Raw genomic sequence first — 17,798 nt, forward strand, 5'->3', positions numbered from 1 at the left:
ATAAACTGATTAAACCTCTTCCCTGTTTGACTCCTTTTGTCCAAGGTTTCAAACAAACATAGTTTGTAACCAAGGTCACAACATTATGTGTGCACGTGTTCATGCATGCACACTGCTGCACCAGTGTGAAGTGGTTCCAAGAGTAAAGCATGCGAGTGTGAATGAGTAGCGAGACGCGCTCGCCTGTCTGCTGAGTGAGTGACCCGCTTGTGACAAGTGTTTGCTCTTTGCTGTGGGTACCTCCCTATATCTCTGTGTGCGTTTGGTTCAAGCAGCCTGGTTGTCCGTGTGGAAGCCTGTGTGGTTTCATGCGTGTGGTTGTGCCCAGTTGGCGTGGCAGCTGTATGGTGGCAGGCTCTCAGCACGCTTCAGTGCCTCCTCAGATGACCTTTGAGTTGTTCCTTCACACCTGCACATGCAACAAAAAAAGATATTGGAGAACACACACACACGCACCTCTACATTTGGAAACACACCAACCTGTGGCTCCTCACTGACTTTGCCAATCGGAGTCTGGCTGCCATGCTCAGAAACAGGCACATGAAGCGCAGCCCAGCGGTACCAGGCGCCTTATCTTAGTTATCTAACACCCTGGAGAGGAACACACTGCCTCCCAGACACACACAAAAAAACAAAGATAACACATCTTATAAAACATATATAGATCCTGTTCTACTTTGTACTGATGTAATATGCAGCATTATGTAAATTATGAACTACTCTGCTCCAATACTGGGGACAGAAAGTGATTTAATAAAAAGCTGTGACACATTTTCACTCCTTTTCTACCAGATGCCTCAGTATACTCTTGCTTTTACATTATTAAGAGGACATCTCCGAGTTGTAAAGCTGCAGTTTTTATTTATTTATTTTTTGGTCAAATCAGTTGTGTTAATGCTATTTTAAAATGTGTTTCTAAGGTTAAGCCAGAGTAAGATTGATGCATTGAAACTTCACCTTTCTATTTCTATAAACTATTCTGGAAAGGTTTTTGAATCTATTTTTATTTCATTGTGTTTTCTATGTATTTGATATTTATTTAATATGAAACCATATTGCCATTTATTGTAATGAGGGTTGTTGTGATATGAAAATGGTGGAATTATTGCACCCAAATCAATCACAATCATCTATATTATCACAGTAACAAAAAAAGTATGTTAATAAGAGATCAGCATAGATCATGGGTCTTCAACATGGAGTCCACGACCCCTAGGGGTCCACGGAGGTACTGCATGGGGGGGTCACGAAAAGTTTTGGTTGATTAGCCTTTTTTTTTATATTCCCCCTGCAATTGTTTCCACTTACTGAAATATCTTTAAATCCACATTAACATGAGTTCAACACACTGAAGTAAACAGATGAATGGAGGCAGAAGATGTCTTTCAGTCATCAATGCACACATTCAGCGACACACAGGAGCTCTTTCAAGCTGGGCACCATTTCATTCACAACACCTCTCCCATCAATCAGGAATCAGAATAAGAAATACTTAAATAATCCCAGGGAGAAATTACTTTTGTTACATTACTCCATATGTAATAGAGTGACTATAGGACTTGAGTGATATAACACAATTTCTTACAATATATATAATTAGGGGGTCCCTACTTCATCTCGTTATCAGTTTGGTGGTACTTGGCCTGGAAAATGTTGAAGACCCCATATACATATTAGCAGCTATAGTAGTGTCTGGTGAAGATTCTCAGTCATCCAGGTCATAGTCATTCCAAAAAAAGGTTAAATAAAAACAATCCACTGGACTTTGTTTTCAAAGTGTTAAAGTCGTAGGGAAATGGCTGTTCCAACCATTAAATTTCCGGATTTTTCTTGTTTTTTTTCTCCATTTCCAGTTTGATTGTGGCCGGTGTCTCGGAAGTATCTTGTTAACCAGTTAGCAACTTAGTGCTAGTAGGTTCCCAATGGGAAATTACATGGCCGAATTTAGGTGTACAAGGTGCTGTATAAACTAACTGGCCTGCATAAAATAACGGAAAAAAAACACAGATTTTAAGATAGGATTTTTTTTTTTTTTTTTAAGAAATTTGTAAAATCTTGTGACAGTGGTCTGATTAAGAGTACATTTATACACATGTTTAAGCCAGAATGATTTGACATCTAAATATGACTTCTCTATGACGTTGGCTACGTTCACACCGTAGCCTGAAGTGACCCAAATCGGATTTTTTTTTGCCAATATGCGACCTGGATCCAATCTTTTCATGACAGTCTGAACAACACAGATCCGATTTTTTCCAATCCGACTCAGGCCACTTGGCTATGTGGTCCTGCATCCAATACGAATCTGATCTTTTCAAATGCGACCTGTGCCTGAATTATCATTAATACCTGACAAAGGTCACTAAATATGCGTCTTGCTATGCAGAAGCGGCAAAAAAAACAACAACCATGGGATATGATGATGCGGACAGCAGTATTTATGTTTAAACAGATTAAAAGATTGTGTTTTTATGGTTGGAAAAGACTGCTAGATGCGCACCGAACACTTGGGTTGTATGACTGCAGTTCACACAGATCAGATACAAGTTGCATATATTTCGAAATATGAACGGCAAGGCAAAAAAATAGGATTTCACAAAAAACTCGGAATTGAGCATCAAGGCCTGCAGTGTGAACGTAGCCTTTAAGATGTTTTGCTTCCCATCCAGGAAACTTTTTCAATTCAAAATGTCAGGGATAGGGGTGAGTTCCAAGCTTTATAGAGTAGCCCAACGAAGCCTTGTTTTGGATTAGAAAACATGCAAATTGAACTGGACAGGAAGCAGTAGTTGGGTTAATTTTTCCATATTTTTCTTGCTGCCCCCTCCCATTTGGTTTACAAAACCACATTTTTCAACAGTTGCACAAAGAAAAGTGAACTGCAGTAAAAAAAATTTCCTGAATTTCCTCTAGGATCCTCAGTTTTCAGCGCGTGGGTGCGGCAGTCAAACAGACACACATTAAGTTGTGTAATGGCTGTCAGGCCTACAGCTATACTATGCACCCCAGCTAGATGCATACTGAAAAGCAGAGCAATGTTACAGTGAAGTATGGATTTGACTGCTATTCTCAGGTGTGCATTTATGTGTGTTTAAAAAAAAAAGCAAAAAACAAAACAGCAGAATGTAAGCCCACTGAGCAGGAAAGAGTGAAATGATTGATGGATGTGCTGTTTGTTTGTTCATAGTGCAGGTTAAGTGCCTGCTTTCTGTTGGTGGAAAGACAAGAAGTTGACATCATTGAAACTCCTGGTCCACACAGTAAAGGCAGTCATAGTCATGTACTTTATTATTTCATTTTAAGAGTGTCAATATTTAAACAAGTTCATCATAATAAAGACATAGGCTGTTTTTTGAAACTATAGACTTTCATATGCCTTTGTTTATTTGAGGATGACCGTTTGAACCCAGCGGATGTCAAACTGATCATCTGTGACCTTTTCATGTACTTGTTTCTTTTCAAAAGACAAAAATGGGATGCAATACTGCTACCCTCACAGATGTGCGGCCAAGGCTTCATGCCAAATCATAAAATAATCAAAAGAAATTGGTACTTTTAACTTCACAAGCAGCTTTGATAGTCTGTATTTCCATAACAGAGTCTTTATTCTTAAAGAAACCGATTCTACTTTAGAAGAAAATAACAGATATATTTTGCAGATTACATCTTTATTTGTTATTGTTAGGGTAGGATGAGTTTAATATTTCTTTTTTTTTTTTTAAGAACAACAAAAATGTCATCCTATGTCATGTTAACATGCTTGGTTCTGGTTTTAGACGAGCTTCACCAAACATTTTCCTCCGTCTTCATCTTATCTGTGAAAATTCATAAACTCCATTTCAATAAGTGCCGATATTGCTCCTGGAGGGGTGGTTCTCTCTACTAGTAATGTTTGTCAAGACCAAACCAATCGATAATAAAATGTTATTATATACTCTATAATTTTGTTTGTCTTATGAGAAAAGTTGCAGGAAAAGTAAATGGCGCTTGTTATTTCTTGGTAGTAAATTTGAATGGGGTTATTTATATAACAACTTGTGCATTTTAAGATTTGTCAACACAATGTGGTTTGGTGAAATTAGATTGTGATCAATTGGATTTTTAGCCTATATAAATCAAAATTGTTGATGTAAACAGAAGGGATAATTAGGTTTTTAGTGATTTAAAGGCTAATATGTCTATTTTCACTGTGATTACTGTTTCCACGGAAACCGACCGACCACATGTCGTACTGATTACACAAAGTTATATGAGAGACACTGCTACCCATAGCACACCACAAAGCGTTCCTCTCCTCTAATTTTCGACTGGCTTGTGTTCATAATTAAGGGAAGAAAAATTTAAAATCACAAACAAAATTGAGTGTGTGCTTTTTTACCGTCTTCTGGCTAGTTAATGATTGTGTGTTGTCGTCCTTGAAAGAACAACAAACAGCTGCAATTTTGAGGAATAATTAGTCAGACACAAGATTGGAGGATTACAGCAGGTAACCTTAGAGATGATTTAAAAATTTTAATGAAACACAACCTATCAAGGATTTCTGTTTTTGTTTTTTGTTCCTGGAACTGCTTCAAGATCCCAATAATCCAGAGATTGATTGACCCTTCGTCCTTGGAAAGATCTTATAAAATCAAACATTATGATCAGTCTAAAATAAGGAACCATTTAGAATTGAATTTTTAACTCCTCCTGACATAGTCCTACCTGCAGTTATACAGTTTGACAGCTGGTAGCCAGGTCCTTCTGGCAACTTACTTAAAAAAGCGTCTGAATCTTTTGACAATAAGTTAGACCCAGAAGAACCCAATGAACCTGTACCAACACACCTGTACCACCGCCATATGTTCACACATGACGTTTGGTTCACAGATGACGTTTGGTTTACTTAAATTGGTTTTCCAGACACAGGGTGGAAACCTCCTTGTGGGGACATTGTGGGGACTGACAGACCAGTCAACTGGTCCCAGTGATCAAAGGTTCTCCTCTTTAGTTGGGGGTTAGGTTGAGGACTCTGAATTGAGTTTAGGTTAGGTTTATGGTTAGGTACTCTATATGCTGGAAATGGTTAGGGTTAAGGGCTGGTTATACTCCCCGCAGCAGTGTGTCGCACTGAGCTTGTTACAAGTAGATGCCCAATATTGATGTTATTCCACGCCACAACGCAAGAGGGACAATCACAAACTGGCTGTGGGTCTAGATACGGCCGAGGCTGTGAGGAAGTGCGGGCAAGTTTGTGCGACAACGTCGGGACATGAGGGTGAAAAAGAGCGGGGATCCAGGTGGAAAAAGGGTACCAGTGTTCTCGCACAACTCGCTCTTCTAGCTGGTCCATCTTCACGAGTCCTTTTCCATCATGGCGGTCATACAAACAAAACAAGCCAGTAAGGTACCAAACAGGACATACTTGTAATGTAAAAGGGATGTAGATTTGAGCAATCAGAGGCCTCCTGTCTGCTGCACTGTCTGCGGTCACCTACAATTTTGGAGAGTTTCACCAGAGTGGTCTGCGGAAGGAGCGGGGGCACATTTACTTTCATTGCGACACACACAGACGACCAGGTTTCTGAGTACAAATCAGCCTTAAGGGTCAGGGTCTGTATTAAGCAATTTAAATTAAATTAAATGGAATGTCCCTTATAGGTTAGCTCAACATAAGGTGTGTGTTTTTTTGCCTGTGTGTGAAATATATATATAGAGAGATTTTGTGTGCTACCTGGAGCATCTGTGTTCCAGTCGATTCCCTGAGCAGAGAGATTTATCACCCAGACTGAGTTAGGAGGTTGGTTGTGATGGCCAAATGTGCGCTTCCCTGTCTGCCTTTGTAGTTTCCTGCCAGCACACCTTTATCATCTTCCCTATTTACACACAGAAACAGTGTGCGAGGTTGGTGTTTTCCCTATTTCATGTTTTGGTTGGGTTTTTTTTGCGTGCGCCCAACAGTGTGTGTAATAGGTCCCCTGTCCCCTCATCAGCCCCCCATCACACACTTTCTAGCTGGCTGGATGACTTTAGATTGAGTGTTTGGTGGCTTAGGCCGAACACAACCCTAATCCTCTGCACTCAAACAGACGTAAACACACACTTTCACACACATATGAGGTCCCTGGTCTTTTCACTATTAGCTGGGGCCCAGGGAGTTTTTGCGTGTCATTTTGAGTGTGCGCTGGCTGTGTGTATGTTTGTGTGCGTATGTTCGGAGGGGGATTGCTCTGAGACACAAGAAGGGGGAACGAGCGAAACTAACCCAATTTCCTGCTCCATTTCCTTTTCACGCGACGGCTGCGTCCCATTCCACAGCGGGCCGGGCTGAACACCAGCCACCCTACAGCCCGAGGTCATGCCTTTTACCTCTGAGCCACACTCCAGAGAGTAAGGCATCGAGGGTGGGGGTTCAGTTTAAATAAATGATGGGAACCCAGCTTCAAATTACACACAAAATAGCTGTTTTGAGCTAAATTGAAGTCCACTAAAAGTTTTAACTCGACTCATCAGAATGCTGTTTGATAGGGACAGCTTTGAAATATTTACTCTGGCCATCTTCAGACCCATATAGTTCAATACAAATATTTTCCAAAGGAGATGTACAGTTCAATATAGATATTTGTATACTCTACACTCTAACATATTTGGGGAAATATCCACTCTCTAACATTAAATCATAGCTACAACTTTTTTATCTAATTAATTAACTCTTTCAAAATCTGCTGCTTGTCTAGAGTGGTGCAGAGTTAAAATCAACAAAAAATTTAGCATAATATACTTGCTTATATATAGACAGCTGGAGGTAGGCACTAGCATCCCTCAGACCCAGCTTGGGATAAGCGTGATGGAAGATGGATGGATATATAAGTATATTTACTTCTGGTTACAATGCCATTGTCAACACCAAAAGGATTATTATGTTAAAATCACGATTGTCAGATTCAAGCTAAAATTCATTAGAAAAAGCTAAATGTAAACATTGGTCAAACCTCTGTGCTTTGGTGCTGACTTTAGGAAGCAAAGGAGCTCAGAAGTCCAGCAGGGTTTCTTTCCACCTGGACAGGTAAATTAAATGGATCTGGTTGCCCCCTGGGAAACTGCACAGAAAAAGACAGGCAAGTGTGCCGCTTACTGGTATAGAGGAGTTAAAGTTGCAGCTATCATCGTTATAATTTCGTTATGTTTTAGGTCAGTTGGGATTAGCAAAATGACTTTGATTTGCCATTCAAAATATCTCAAAATAAAGAGACATTTTATAAGAGATCATTTTCTTTAATTAGTAACCTTGTGAATTAAAAAAAATACTGGAAATAGGTAGTAGGTAGAACTGCCTTTTTAACTGTATAAGTACCGTATATTAGATTGTGAAATGATATGCTGGGCATTTGGGCAATTCCTCCTGACATAACCCTGCTGTAACCGAGTCACACACACCTTTTTCAGTTCTAGGCACAAATTTTTTTGGGACTGAGATCAGCATTTTTTGATGGCAAATCCAAAACCCTATCCACGTTTCCATGCCTAAAATATCCCAATCCAGTCCTAACATTGGTTGATCAGAAAATCAGATCTTTTTTTTACATGGACATTTAATAAAATTATCCAATTAAATCATGCGCAGAACTGTCAAATTTTCTGGAAATGCTTTATCAGTAGGAGAAGATCATTGATTTTAGCTACTCTTTGTGCCTGTTTTCAGAAGATCCATCTGGTCAGTGAAAGATATATTAACCTAACAGGGAATGGCCTTGATGAACTCAAGTTGTTTATCCTCCAAATATTCAAACATGAGAAAGTTCTTTATGCTGGGGGGAGTGTGTGTTGGGTTTTTGTAAGGTATGTACTGAAATGCCTCAGTCAGAGCTCTATCTCTCTGTCTGAGGATGTTAAATAAATTTGTGGTCTTGCAAGAAATGCCTCGGTCTCAGCTTCCTAATTCCACAATCTACAGTCTGTTGTTATCGGGATGCCAACCTATGTTCCTAGAACCCTGAATCTAAAGATTACCTTGATTTACAGCCCCTGTGAGATTGAATTGGTTGGACAAACAGAGTAGCTTTGGATATCATGCTTATCATGCAAGTTTATTTGACGTTATCAGAGGCAGGAGTTTAATTAGGAACAGTCATGAGTTTCTATTCTTTAACTTGTTCTAAATTTGAGAGGAATCAATCTCTGCTTTGCATACGGGTACATTTTTACTGAGGTCAAATTGGGACATTGAAGTGAAAACTGAGCACCACTGTTGATTTTGTTATTTTTTTTATTTCTTAGAGCATTTATAGATTGAGGAGCAGTGCTTTCGGTCTAGTTCTTAAACCAGACCGGCACCCTAATTCTACTAGCGGCCCACAGTAAAACAGGAAAGTATCAGAGAAGAATGTGCTAGCAGAGTGAGGCCGATCGAACTGAACTCTTAACGATAAGATCACTGTAAATTCTTCATTTGTGAAAAAAAACACCTAATTTTGCAGCAGTGTATGAGCAGAATACTTGCATAGCAGCATAGCAGCTTTATAACCTTTTTTTAACCATACATAATTGTCTTAATTACTTTACCACAGCTTTTAATATTATCTAATTTGCAATGAGAATGAATGCAAAGAGTTTATCCCAAATCGGTCACTGTTTTTAAAAAGCAATTTTTCTCTGTTCTTGTCAAATCCTGCTCTTTTTTTTTTTTTATATGGCCTTCGGGGTTTCTTAGCAAAGCAATTTTATAGTCACCTATGGATAGACTTGTCACCTTAGTAACCAAGAAAATTAAGCAAAGCGTGGTGCCCTTTCTGGAGCTAAGCAAGCGGCAACTTAGGAGAAGACAAATAGATCCAACTTAAATAATATCATATGGAAAAATGTGGTATGTTTGAATGAAGTATTTCAGAGAAAAACAGAATAAAAACTATAGTGATCTGCCTGCAATTGTGGAAAGTAAGAAAGACCTGTTATGAACAACAATATTATGGTGTAGCCAGTATAATACAACTGTTCTGGCCAAACTTAAGTTTGTGAATCACTGGAAAAGAAGAGCCTGTAAGCTGAAGGTCAAGCCTCCCATGATTATGTTTGCCTGCAGTGCTCCCTAATGATATTGCTTCGGGCAAGTTGGAAAATGTTCAGATTCTTCTGCAAACATACTAAAAATCACAGATTTTTGCATGCAAGGTGGTATGTATTTGGCTGCTTTGGTAAATTTTCTGTTACTTTAGTTGCACATATGCTCTTGCTCTTTGTTGTCTCCTGCAGCCTTTTCTCTAAACATGAGAATATAGCAAGTACAGCTAAAAACTGTTGGTCAGAGAAAAGAACAAACTGCGAGTTAATTAGATCTGGAACTCTGCCTTCATCATAAAGGCAACATGAATGTGTGGAAAAATCGCTGCTTGTTTTCTCTTCCACCATTTCCTCTGCAGGCTAGCCTTGAACGACACAGCTCTGCGTGGTTTTGCTCAGCAGAGTGGAAAGCCTCAGTGTTATGGCCCAGTTGGGTGCCAGCAGTAGCTAGCCAGCAAGCTAGTCACCCTGCTGATTGCGTTAGGCAATTAACATGCTAATTAAAAATCTCATTAAAATAAGGGAGGTATAAGAGAATGACCTGAGGCAGACCGCTGGGCTTCATTTAGGTCAGGAAGACTCAGGGGTTTTCAGGGAATGTGTGTGCACTTAAATATAAGTGTGTTCATGCTAGGTCTGCTCCAGGACCATTGCTTACTGTTTGCCCGTTTGATAGAAAACATCAGAAAGCAAGGAAAATTCATCTGAAAGCAAGCATTGGGCCTGAAGAGAGATAATCTCTCTGACCGTTGGGATGAATGCACATCAAATAAATACTTAATAGTGTTAAAAAATAATCTAATCTAAAATATTACATATGATGATGCTTTACACAATGTGCAGCTAAGCTGGACATTACTGATCAATGCCTCTCTGAGAACAATGGTCATTAGGACTGCAACTGAGGTCATATATTTATGTGTATATATATATCTATATATATTTTTTTATGTAGAACCCTTTTAATTTTAATTGATTAGTGTAAACACTAATGGTTAAAGAATTTCATAAAATAACAAAGTTTTTCCCTTTTAATTATAAAGTCCCCCCCTTTAACAAGATAAAAACGTCTCTTCGTTAAGAAATAATTATTCAGGAAAGTGATTATTATTTGGTGATTATTTGGCATTATTAAGTTATTTGTCTTGTTGAACGTGAATTAATTAGGAAATTAAAATATTGCCTAAATAATATTTGATAAAGTGGGGTGAAGCCCTTAGGGTTGTCAAAAGTATCTCTACTCAGAAAAAGATTCTACTGTATACAGTACTTGACCGCTGTATCCAGATGCAATACTAATTATGCATGGTATTGATACTAAAGACAAGTGTTGTTTGCCTATTTTTTGCTGTTTTTATTTTTTTGGCTTCCGGGTTATTCATTTTGCATCTTTATTTAACTAGCATTTGCAGTTCCATTGGGAATGCACATTTTAAGGTGATTTTGAAAAAGGTATTTTTCATGTCTTTAATTATTTATCTTTTTTTTTTTTTTTTTTTATCCCAGTGGTATCGATGATGCTCTTAAGTATTGAATGTTTTCCTAGAAATCAATATGGAGATTAACATTTTAGTGATGTGACAACCCTACAGTAGAATCCATATTAACTGGGATTTCTTCACAGTAACAGGGGCAGTCTTTATTTTAGTGAATCATACAAGAAAAAAAAAAGAAATCTCAGCAAAAAAATGTTAAAACACCACAGCGCATCCAAAAGCATAAGAAAAAGAGCCCACGGCATGTTATTCCTGGCTTATCAGCTGGTCCTGTCTTGCAGCTTCTCATGGATGGTACTATGCTGGTCTGGTTCATTGGTTTGAAATAAGAGACTTCAGCTCTCAATGTTTCAATTAACCCAATTTCAGTTTTCAACCAAAAAAAAAAACTAAATGAATTCAATTTTGTCTTTATAGCAAAAATCGTAATGCTGTATGTGACTTTTACAATTGTAAGAGAATGTAATTAACTAGGGTTCTCACCAGCTTAGCTTAACATATTCATAACATATATAACAATTCAGCCTGCTACGTTGATATATTCTCATGGTATTGGTCCTTTGGCTGACATCTGGCATCCTTCACCCAGTGTTCTGTCCAGCACATTACAACATAAACGCTGTTTATTTTGAAATATTGTCAAAAATGTGATGAATACACTGACTTTTAATGAGCATTACAGCTGCAGAAATGGTGTTTTCAGACGTATTTTCCTCTTTTGCACGTCCCGTGAACCCTGCGCTCTTTAGACTGTTACCCTGAGTTTGCAAGCAGGTGAAAAAAATGTGCTGCCGCCCTGCCATCAGACAGAAAGCCAGCTTTAAAAGCAGGGGTGAAGCGACCAGGTTCAGAAGGTTTGTTTTATTATACCCAATAAAACGCAGCATTGCTCTGCTGCTGTGTAGCCATCTTACCACGACTGCAGGTGGATCAGAGCAACATCTCCGGGCCAATCGGATAATTCAGAAATCAAGAGATATGGGCATTGCCTCAAAAATTGAGCAAAGACAAAAAGAAAAAGGTGTGGACTTAATTGGCAAAGAAAGAAGATGTAGACATGGCATACTGTAAATTATTTAATCCCCGCTTTGCTTCTAAAAAATCCACATAAGAACCTTGCAGATTGTGAAGTATTAAGAGAGTACCAGCTTTGCTTAGAAATACTGTGTCTAAAAAATAATAATTAAACTTTATTGATCTTACATTGGAGAAATTTACCTCTGCATTTAACCCATCCCCTTGGGGTTAAGGGTCTTGCTCAGAGAGCCAGGGTGGCAGTCTGTGGGAGTGGGGCTCAAACTCAGAACCTCCAGATTGCAAGCTATATGCCCTAACCACTAGGCCGCCACTCCCCCAGGCACTAGTGGCTTGTTTTTACGACAGTATGCTGACAGGAAAGGGGCTATGAGAGAGGGAGAGACAAGAGGCAAAAGACCACAGGTGGGATTCGAAACCAGGTCGGCTGCCGCGAGGACTAAGGCCTCCATAGATGGGTTGTGCATGCTTTAAATTGTGTTAAATACTTGTTTGTTGACCTAAAGGCTTCATTTTGTAAAAAGCATTTAGGTTTATCTTATTTTTTTTCCTCCAACCTGTTATTTTGATGCAAGCATAAGACCCTCTGTACATTTGTTAATTGAAAAAAATAATGCTCCCCATGTCTGGCAATGAGCTTGATGACAGTTTAAGGTTAAATAAGAGTGGGGAGATCAGTCAGTCAAGTTTTAGATTTATTTGTAGTTCAAATGCACCCCTTGCAGCTTGTGACACAAATATGATGTGTATAGAAATGTTAAGGATGTTGGAAACAGAGCCAAATGCATGCATATTTAGAGAAATCTGCGGAGCTTGTAGGAGATACAAGTAGGTGCCCGGAGAGATGAATAGAATCCAATTTAATAGAAAAATGTTCCCTTTATTATGTCATTCTGTTAGTTTTACCATGTCTGGAACTCAAGGCTGTTCACCTAATGTCCTGCTTTCATTATTTACTTCTGCCAGCAATAGTTTTATGTTGGTGTCTGGCCATTGCTGACAGACATAGAAAAAGCTTTGATTTACCTCAGAAAAACCCTCTCCTGTTTGTTGTTCTCTGATATCGTCTCCTCTATTTCTATCCTTAGTTCTTCTTTGTGCTCAACTTTTTTATCTTTTTCTCCAGGCTTTCAATCTTCTCCCTACTTTCTAATCATCTTTTTATCTTCCTCTTTCCAGCCAGATCTACTGTATAGAGAACGCCCACGGCCAGCTGGTGCGTGACCTGGACTTCAATCCCAACCGGCAATACTACCTGGCCAGCTGCGGGGACGACTGCAAGGTCAAGTTCTGGGACGTCCGTAACGTCCAGGAGCCCGTAAAGACCTTGGAGGAGCACTCACACTGGTGGGTGGAGCACAGAGGGGGATTAAGGGTGGGGGACTTCCTTGAATGGGAGACAATTACTTTCCTTTACTTGTCAAACAGTTGCTCTGTAAGTCACCTCGCACACAGAAAAACTCAATACTTGCTTAAATTAACGCTTTGCATTCAAGTCTAGATGCTATAAATTTAACTCCCTTTTATAAAAAAGGTTTTTCTTCCCGTTATTTGTTTTGTTTTCTCTTTCCATTTAGTGTTACACAAATACTGCATCCCTTCCATCATCAGTAAATGAGGTTTTTATTACAGATAAACTTAAGTTTCCAGCAGAAGCTCTTTAAAGAGACATTATTTACTGAAATATATCATTAAAATAGCCTTTTTGTTTGACCCTTTATGACGAAAACATCATTAGATGAACAGAATGACACCTCAGTAGTTCAGCACCGATTCGAATAAGCCTGTAGCCTATTTCCCCTGAACGTACTTCTGGTTGGAAGTTCCTGCGCTGTTCAACGGATGTGACGTGCATGTTAAATGGGTCCAACCTAGCAAACAGTTGAAGTGTTATAAGATGGTTTCTGTGGATATTCAGAAGCGACCAGCATCCAGCTCAACTCAGACACCAATGAAGCCGGGCACATACTGTACGATTTATTGCCCTTTTCAGGATGACTTTGCAGTCATGCCAGAACTTTTCAATCAGTAACGAGGGGCGATTAGCCTCTCACGACCACCTCCTGATCAGGAAACGTGAGGTCGGGTGAAAATCAAACATGTTTGAAATTCAGTCGGCCGTCGTGGGCAAATCGCTCAGTGCACAAACAAGGATTCTTCTTCTTCTTCCTCTCAGACAAAAACACAGAAGCATGGCGGGGGTGCAATGATTGAAATGGAGTTCTTTCTGTTTAAAATGACAGACCGTAGTAGCCACGTTTGCTCAGCCTTTGTCTTCGTCCAAATACCTCACCCTTTGCTTTTAGGGCTTTCAGCACACAAAATTGCACAAGTTGCCAAGGCAACGCATTTTACTCTAGTTAGCTTCGTATTCCTCCTCTGCTCATTTGGCTTCCGGATAGACGAGTCCAAGTAGCGCCATCTCACTGCGTGGTTTATAGACGTACAAGTGTGAGCTGCTAGATAGCATCACAGCGTTGTGTCACACAGTGCGAGAAAAACATCATGAGCTTTTAAACCCTGCTGTTCCGTCGTACAGTGTGAGCAGTAGATGTGTGCAAAGATTGAAAACTTTGTACAGTGTAAGCCCGGCGTAAGGAAAAATAAAAATTAAACTGCGAGCTGTGAGAAAAAGCAGAAGAGTGATGCAGTTCTGTGTTTTGTCCACAGGTGGCAGTATATTTGGAAAACTCTTTAAACCCCCTTTAAATTACTTATGCTTAATCTGATCTATTTTTTATTTTTTATTTTTTAGAACTTACCCTTTTATTATTTTTTTACAGAGCAATTGTACAGCCACACATCAATGGTACATAACACAAAAGTTGAAAATATACAGTTTTCCTTAAAATGAACGTCTTAGCTCGATATCTTATGATCTCAGCCTCAAATTTGTAGGCGCATCATCCTGAAACCCTAACATAAGGATACACTTTGGGTGGAATAGCTAAACACCATATGCCAAGAGACAAACTTGTTGGGCTTATTTACATCAGCATAGCTTCTGCTGGCCCCCAGCGCAGGCTAAAGGTTGTTTTTTGAAGTCTTAATGAGTAGGTTATCTTTTCCATTTTGTACAACTCTCTTACTTTTTGTACCCATAAGTCATAGGAAGGAGGCTCCAACTGCATCCACCTGGTTGCAATGCATTTCAGGGCTACTATAAAAAGAACATTCAACAGATAAGTTTTGGCCCGTCCTTGCGAACTCTCCGGTATAATACCAAGTACCGCAACAGTAACATCCCTCGGTATAACCTCCGTGAAGATCTGGTTCATAGTCCTGTACACCTCGTCCCAAAAGTTTTGAAGTTTGGGACATGACCAAAAAATGTGTGTATGATTGGGGACCGATGAGCCACAGTTTCTCCAACACAAGCTTGGTACTCTAGGATCCATCTTGGCAACAACATCTGGGGTCCTGAAATATCTACTTATAATTTTCCATTTATATTACGTATTGGAGTTTGTAACTTGATGTGCCTCAGTCCAGACTCCCTCCCATGTTTTGTCAGAGATTATTCTGGCCGTCTCTGCCTCCCATCTTTGTTTTGTCCTAGTGGGATCGTTAAGGTTCATTTTTAAGATTAAACGCTTCCACCCCAGATCAGAAAATAAACACTCTTTTGGTTAATCTTACATTTTAGATGTGGAGAAAAGTATCTGGATTATAAGCAGAAGAAAGACCAACAGTTTGGAGGATGAGCATTCAGGCACATGTAGAAAAGCACAATATTAGCAAGATGTTAATCCCTTTTGCTGGACTCGTGATTGGTTTCCTGTCTCATTAATTGCTTTATCTCATGACTAATGAAATCCCCCATCTACTCCTGATGTAATAAAAGGCAGTAATAAACTCATTACTAATTAAATCCGCTGCCATTCGTTCGGTTGTTGAGGACTGGAGGTAAGTCCAGCCCGTGGTTGTCTTCTACCGAGGCTTCAGGCGTCGCTCTAAGCTGAACAGCCAACTGCAGATGTGTTGGTGGAGGAGACACGCACCGTCTCCTCTGTGAGCTGAATAGATGATCAGCGTGAGCCAAACTTGGATCCTGCTGCCGCACACATCCACGCACACCCCTTGTCTGTGCGCACGCACCCACGCAGCAGACGTTATCTCTAAAAGAGAGGCAGGCTCAGCAAACATATCCATAACTGTAGATTGCAGCAGATGGGATGTCTTCTGATGGGAGATAGGTGACGTGTGTGTGTGTGTTGACTATCATCTAATCTGTGTTTTAGCAGAGCTCTCTTTTTATCTGTGTGGCCACATGCATTTGTGTGCTTTCCCTCCCCACATTTCTATAAAGCATATTCTCATTTGTATTCGCCTGTATGAGCACCCATCTTCTTCTGTGCACTGCACTTGTGTGTGGGTGTTTGTCGTGCGCGCTCATTTGTCAGAGCGCAGCCAGGATATGGCCTCAGGGCTGCTGGGGGTATTAGGGACTATTTTTTAGCAGGGAAGCGGATTAGCGGAGCACGGGGAACGGCGTGGCCGCGGCTGATTTTTCTGTCAACAGCCTCGGTTATCCCTCAATCCCTCCCTGTGAGGGAACTGGGACCGCACTCTGAGCTGCGCCTGGGGCTCACAAAGGCACACAAACACACAAAGAAGGAGTGCACAAAAATGAAGAATAAAGGAAGTGAGGGAACAAAATGGAGAGAGTTATGGAAGGGAGATGAGAAAACGGTGAAGGAAATAAAAGTAAGGATTATGGAGTTTCTGATTCTGATCGTCAGCACATGCGAAAGGAGCTCAAACATAGACTGCAAGTTTCCAAATCCTCGTTACTGGCATCTAAATTCTCAAATCGAGCTATTTTAACGTCAGATTGAGAGCAGAGTGTTTCTGCGTGATGTGTGTGGGTGGCTGACAGTGTGCGTGTGTGGTCTGCTCATACAAGCAGTCAACAAACGATCACTGCATCCAGAGCTTGCTCCAGGGCTCTTCTCCCACACTGGTTACTTCAGTCATTTTCATCATATGCATAAATGTTTATATATATAAAAAAAAGTCAGGCCCACATTGCTGTGCTGTCTAACTCTGAATGAATAATGTGTTTCCCAGGGTGTGGAGCGTCCGCTACAACCACAGCCACGACCAGCTGGTGTTGACAGCCAGCAGCGACAGCCGTCTCATCCTCTCCAATATGGTGTCCATCTCCTCTGAGCCGTTCGGACACTTGGTGGATGATGAGGAACTCAGTGAGGGGGAGGATAACCACCAGGAGGAGAAGTAAGAGCATCTCTGGAAGGTCTAACAACGCATTAGCAGAAGCTCTTTGTCTGTTCTAGGACGGTTGATGGTGGGTTTTTATAAAGGAAGAACATGATGCTTTTTTTTTAATGAGAAGATAATTCAACTAAACTCAAGAAACTAAAATGAAAGAAGTTGAGTGAGAGCAATGAATTACACACCTGACAGCTAAGCCTTTCAAAAGGCGTCTGTAGCAATCCATTACTTTGTAGAATGCATTTTATTGTGTTTAGTAACATTATCGGATTTAAAATTATCTTTAAGCGCTCAGCAAATACCAGCTTTCTTACAATCTTTCCAATTTAGTTATTTTCACAAAAGACAAATTACTGTTAAAGTACAAACAAACAAAAAAAAGTAAGAGTAGCATGAATAAAAACGAAAGCACAAGGCGATGGGGGGATGCTACCAGCAATGACATGAGATTACTTTTTAATTCAAATGTTAATGGATGTAGGCAAGAAGAATCTGCTGCAGAACCCTTTAACTGAAGACAGTCTGTTGTCTTCTGAAGAAGATGCTCCCAGTTGTCCACAATGTTCTCAATTTCATGACTTATTCTTTGTGAAATCATCTTCAGAGGGTTTTAATGCTTTATTAGTAAAGCCATATCACACAGTGGCCACTGAAGATAAAGGTAGCATTTGTACTATAGTTTGTTCAGGCAAGTCAAAAATCACCAATAAAGGAGCCAATCAAGGTTTTTAACTCCATGTCCTAATTGAACTTTATCATTCTACAGCTAAGGATAAAAATTCAATTCAGTTTATCTACATAGCGCTAATTCACAACACATTTACATTTACAATTCAAATACAGTCAAATTGATTCAAAGTTTTCTGTCTAAGGAAAACCAGTTGATTGCATCGACTCATTGACTTGAATGCAATTCCTTACACCAAGCATGCATGTAGTCACAGTGGAGAGGAAAAACTCCCTTTTAACAGGAAGAAACCTCCAGCAGAACCAGGC

General features: G+C 39.8%; 1 protein-coding gene across 1 annotated transcript in view; it reads left to right on the plus strand.

Annotated features, from left to right (window-relative positions):
* tssc1 (tumor suppressing subtransferable candidate 1) overlaps positions 1-17,798 on the plus strand; it is a 68,891-nt gene that overhangs the window by 41,589 nt on the left and 9,504 nt on the right. Inside the window, exons 7-8 of the mRNA XM_015381263.1 lie at positions 12,747-12,914; positions 16,638-16,805. Coding sequence (XP_015236749.1) covers positions 12,747-12,914; positions 16,638-16,805 — 336 coding nt within the window. The remainder of the gene's footprint in view (positions 1-12,746; positions 12,915-16,637; positions 16,806-17,798) is intronic.

This window comes from Cyprinodon variegatus, unplaced genomic scaffold, assembly GCF_000732505.1.
Source record: "Cyprinodon variegatus isolate N-32 unplaced genomic scaffold, C_variegatus-1.0 Scaffold230, whole genome shotgun sequence".
Lineage (NCBI taxonomy): Eukaryota > Metazoa > Chordata > Actinopteri > Cyprinodontiformes > Cyprinodontidae > Cyprinodon > Cyprinodon variegatus.